Source organism: Trachymyrmex septentrionalis, unplaced genomic scaffold, assembly GCF_001594115.1.
Source record: "Trachymyrmex septentrionalis isolate Tsep2-gDNA-1 unplaced genomic scaffold, Tsep1.0 scaffold48, whole genome shotgun sequence".
In the NCBI taxonomy this organism is placed as follows: Eukaryota; Metazoa; Arthropoda; class Insecta; order Hymenoptera; family Formicidae; genus Trachymyrmex; species Trachymyrmex septentrionalis.
This window is the reverse complement of record NW_017305652.1, coordinates 407,234-412,459: the sequence shown is the minus strand read 5'-3', so window position 1 is coordinate 412,459 and position 5,226 is coordinate 407,234. Positions and strand designations below refer to the sequence as shown.

General features: G+C 31.6%; 1 protein-coding gene across 1 annotated transcript in view; it reads right to left on the bottom strand.

Moving 5' to 3' along the window:
• LOC108751516 (zinc finger CCCH-type with G patch domain-containing protein) overlaps nt 1-2,934 on the bottom strand; it is a 19,274-nt gene extending 16,340 nt beyond the window's left edge. The window contains exon 1 of the mRNA XM_018491752.1: nt 2,700-2,934. Coding sequence (XP_018347254.1) covers nt 2,700-2,750 — 51 coding nt within the window. The 5' untranslated portion in view covers nt 2,751-2,934. The remainder of the gene's footprint in view (nt 1-2,699) is intronic.
• Nucleotides 2,935-5,226: the final 2,292 nt, after the last annotated feature.

Below are 5,226 nucleotides of genomic sequence, written 5' to 3'. Positions count from 1 at the left end.
GAGCGTCCTGAGCCTTTAGACTACCGAGACCTTAGCAACACTCTTCACAATAGCCGATATATATAGTGAGTTACGCATGTATAAGCGCGCGTATTATAAACAATATGATATATATATATATATATATATACAAAATGTATAATATTTTAGTAAAACATTTAATTTATGTTTTTTATTTCCAGTTAAAAATTTTATCCTCTTTACTCTCTGAAATATTAATGAAAAGATTGTTTTCGGGACACTATATATATAGATGAGTAATACGTCGTCGTACATGAGTGTGATCTTTATATTTGATTTTAACATTTCTACTTTTTAAGTTTTAATATGTTCAACAAAGCGTACAATGTTTCATGTTCCGTGATGATTAACAACGCTGCATCTTTATCAATTTGCGAGTGACTTTTAAGCATTATGGATATGTGAGCTAATTATATTTATATCATTCTTGCTGAGAAGAGAGTCGAAACGTTCAAAATAAAGAAGACATCAATCTAATATCTAATTATTGATTGTTCACTAAATAATTATCGTTGCTGACTCTCATTAGCCTACTATGTTTATCTTTTTGTATTGTTTAAAATTTGAAAGTCTTAATATAATTATTGTTATTGTTTAAACAACTTTCAAACATTTCGACCTTTTTCTAACGGTCCTCTTTAGTGAATATGATTAACTTACATGTACATTCTTATAAAACTTTTTGTTCCTATTAATATATATAATATTAATCTAAATATTCTTTTACCTATTTTTGTTTGTCATGTATAATATTTTTACTTGTAGAACCTTCATTTTATACTATGCAGAGAATTGACCCTCAAGAATCTTGATTGCTTCTGACCATATACATAATAATTGACAATATGATAGGGGAGACCGGGGCTATGTGTCTACAATTAATACTTTTTTCAAATTTGCTAAAAAACTAATACAGATATTTGACTAAATATTTTTTTGTAAAAACTTTGAAACTTTTCACAAAAAGAAAACTTGATTAGAATCAATCCTAGAAATTTAAAATGCCTATTACGGTCGAAGCTGGATCTTCATTGCTTTAAATAATTCAATCTTGAATTACTAATATACACTATATATGTGCACTATATATACTTGCATATAAACTATATTGTAGTTTTTTCAAACTGCGCGCCGAATTATTTTTCCGGACTTATAATCGCAATTAAAACTACTCTAATAATCGCGAAATAAATTGACAAGCAATTTTAATAATTTGATGTTACTATCAAACATACAATATTATAAAGATGTTAATTTTTCGGCAGTCGGAAAATTTCAATAATAGTTGTCGCTTTTCCTTTGACATCTGTGAAATACATTGCAAGAAATTAAATACATCGGGAATCCCCTATATGAAGCTTCTTCAACTCCTGGGGCACGTTCCAAAACTTCCTCTAAGATTTTACTTTATATGCTATAGTATACGTTACGTGTACTATATATTTCAAGTAAAATTTTCCTCGGTGAGGTAGTAACCTTGGTAGAATGGTAGAGACACTTGTGTCTTAATACCTGAGATAACAGTACTATAGACACGTAACCCCTATAGACAGATAGTCCGAGTCCTCTCCCTTACTATCATTATTGTACTGCAACTTTGTTAAATTTTTGTTAGTTAATAAAACTGATGAATATAATTTAATTATAAACAATACCTTCGATTCCTCAGTTATTTGATTCTCTGTTCACAATTGTTAGTGTAACATTTCGCTTCTCTTATTTGTTGACTCCCCCCCCCCCCACCTCAAATCTTAATAAAAATACTTATTCGACATGTTTTCACTAAAAACGAAAAAATCTAGCAAAAAAACGCAGCGGTTGGCCTCGTGAATCGAGTTATTAAGCTTAAAGTTGAAAACTTTAGAGATTAAGATATCTATCATCCCGATTCTTAATATTCAGACCGTAATAGCGCTTCGTATTTAAAATAATGTATCTACATACATAAACAGTCTTATATTTCCAATCTTATTATTACATATAAAATGATTATATAGAAACATTCAAACAATTAAGAAATAAAAGCTAAATGATCAAGCTGGATCTTTAATGTTGAAAACAAATTCATGTGAATTTATTATTACAATTTTTTGTAATAAAATTTACAGATTGTAAGGGGCTTAAAGATTATTATATATAAGGATATATGCCTAAGCATCAATATTTCTAAAATACTTGTTAATTTAATTTTGTATATTCCAGTTCTCTATATTTCAAGATTGAAAATAATTTTAGCATGCAGTTTATATAGGATTAGATTGCGATATATAAATTCACATGAAATCATTTTCAGCATTAAAGATCCAGCTTGACCGCTTAGTCTTTATTTCCTATTTGTTTGTTTACATCATGGTTTCTAAAAACGATATTTTAATATAACCACTATTATTTAAACTATGCAATTTGCAAAAGAAAACTGTGATTTTATTTTTGCATTTTCGAAATTCGTTTTTAATCGATTTTGTTTTATTTAGGATTAGAGGAACAAGCCCCAACATATAAATTATAAGTTTTTCAATTAAGTTTTACACTTCTTCAATTATCTAAAAACATCATGTTTTTATCAGTATTAATAAAGTATAATAGTAGTTAGTTTTTTTCAAGAAATAAAGATATGTCCCTTTAGGAAACTTATATTAGTATAGATGACATTCTTCTACTAATTTTTAATATTATACCTGAGTTTCATATTGCTCGATAGCTTCCTTCAAACTTCTTGCGTCTGTCATACCAGATCGTCACATATAAAAAAATCAGTTGCAACTTGCGACAATTTAATACAGCGTTAACACTTGCGTAAAGTCCAATCTTTTGATATTAAGTCTTGCACAGTTTATCAATTATTTAAGGTCTCTTCTAACTCCAATTAATCCTAATCGACGGTTAACTCAGAACAGACAAAAACCTGAGAGAGGCCATATCATGGTAGAAAAAATAACATGTGCAGTATATACAATAGCGTAACTCTGTGTTCAATCAGAGAGAAATCTGAGAGAGGATATGACGGTCCAAAAACTAACCGCAAATTCTGTCGCGCACTGCCGTCTAACAAAGTGGACGTAAACTACATAGCAACGTCCACTTTTCTTACGGTACATCCGCTCACTTTCTTAATACACTTTTCTTAGATACACTTTTCAAGGCTGGAGATGATAAATCGATACTTGATTCATATAATCGTGTTACATGTAGTACGATTATATGAACCACCGATGAGATACTTATTACTATTAAAGTCCTTACGGGAGTTGGCGTCCTTGTAAATATTGAAGTAATTAAGAATTAAAAACTAAAAATAATGTACTAATTTTATGATTTATTAGTTTAGTGGACATATTTATGCATTTAGAACTCAATAATGCTCTATTTTTCTTTAAAATTGTTATTTCAGTGCTATCGTCAAAGTTTGATTATCAACAGAGATGATAACTGCAAAGAAAAAATTGTAATTTTTCTGCAATATATAGAATATTATAGCTTTACAAGTATGCATATTTATGAAACATTTATGTAATAAAAAAATCATGAATTTAATAATGTATGAAGCAAATATTTATGTTAATAATAGCATATTTATATCAATTGTCGATAATGTCAGCGTTCTTCAATTACTTCCGGATCCTTTTTATACCGCTGAAAATTTGTCCAGAGTTGATAATCTTTAATAGTATCTCGTTGCTATACGAACCAAATATTGATTTATCATCTCCAGCTTTGAAAAGTGGACGATATATCGTAAGAAAAGTGGACGTTGCTATGTAGTTTACATCCACTTTGTCAGAGGACAGCAGTGCGCGGCAGCATTTTGCGGTTATAGGTTTTGGGCAATCATTTCAGACGCATGCGTTTCAGACACATGCGCGTCTAATATAACTTTAGTAATGTACCGGTCACTAGTAAATAGAAAATCATTAATCGCTTAGGGTTGAAAATGTTGAAAATTTTAATATATTTTACATACATATACATATATATAAATATATATAATATATATTTATATATATGTATATACATATGTAAAATATATAAAATGTATTAACATTTTTAAATAAAATTTTACATATGACCTGTTCGTTACTGAAGCTACATTGGACGCGTATACGTCTGAAACCTGGCCCATCTAACAATATTGGCAATATATTGGCCTAATTTCCACCAAGAATTTAATCCAGATCAGAATGTAAAAACCAATCAACTACAATCGAGCATTCCCCTGTAATCGTTTGACTGTAACAGAGAAATACTTGATTGTAGTTGGTTGGTTTTTATATTCTAATCCGGATTAAACCCTCGGTGGAAACTAGGCTATCGTCTCTGTCGGTCTTTTGATATTAGAGTTAGCCAAAATGAAGTGCGCATGCGTGAAGTAAGTAAGTTACCGTTGTCACGGTTACTGCCTAAACTTCTTTTTCTTTCCATCTTTTTTTTACTCTATCAAAATTCTTTGCAAAACTCTACATTTATTTGCATCGCAATCCAACGAATTCGTTGAAGTGAATAAGTGCTATTGTAGAAACATATTGGAGTATATTAAGCCGGTTCTACACAAGTTGATCACAAGTTTGTTGCGACAGCCACTATGAAGTGTTGATTTCAAAATGCAAGCTTCAGACTAGCTGTTGCAACAAAACTTGCTTTACACGCTTCTACCTGTAGCGATTACTATTTAATAAGGAAAAGTCCAAAGCAATGTCGGTAAAGGAAGAAACTCACTACAGAGGCCAGACTCGAAGTTGTTTGGTCAGCTGTGGCGTTTCGTCTCGATCCCACTCTACTAGACTCATCAGTAAGGCGATGTAGTGGGGACCTGCCTTAGACGTCCTGGAATCAATTTTAGTCGTTATCCTATTTAAAGGATCTTTGCGTGACTAAGCTGCTTACGCGAAACCGAGCGCGTACCGTCTTTGGACCTCTGGTGGCGGTTGCCACATACCATATCTCCTATTCACTTTAACGGTGCACTACAAATGGTGGCTTCCGGATGAGTCCACCCTCCCTCGATTCTCTCTGGCCATCTCGTTTTCTGTTTCGCTTACGCATTCTTAGCTGATTTTCCTACTCTTATACAACCTCTTTGACATTCGTGTGACCTGTGACCACGTGACAGTATTTTCAACTTTTCCCGCAAGGCGTGATGGCATTAAAATCACATCGGCCCAATTTTCCATGGGTTTTCCGACACCGTGTTTTGAGTTCATTTTCAGA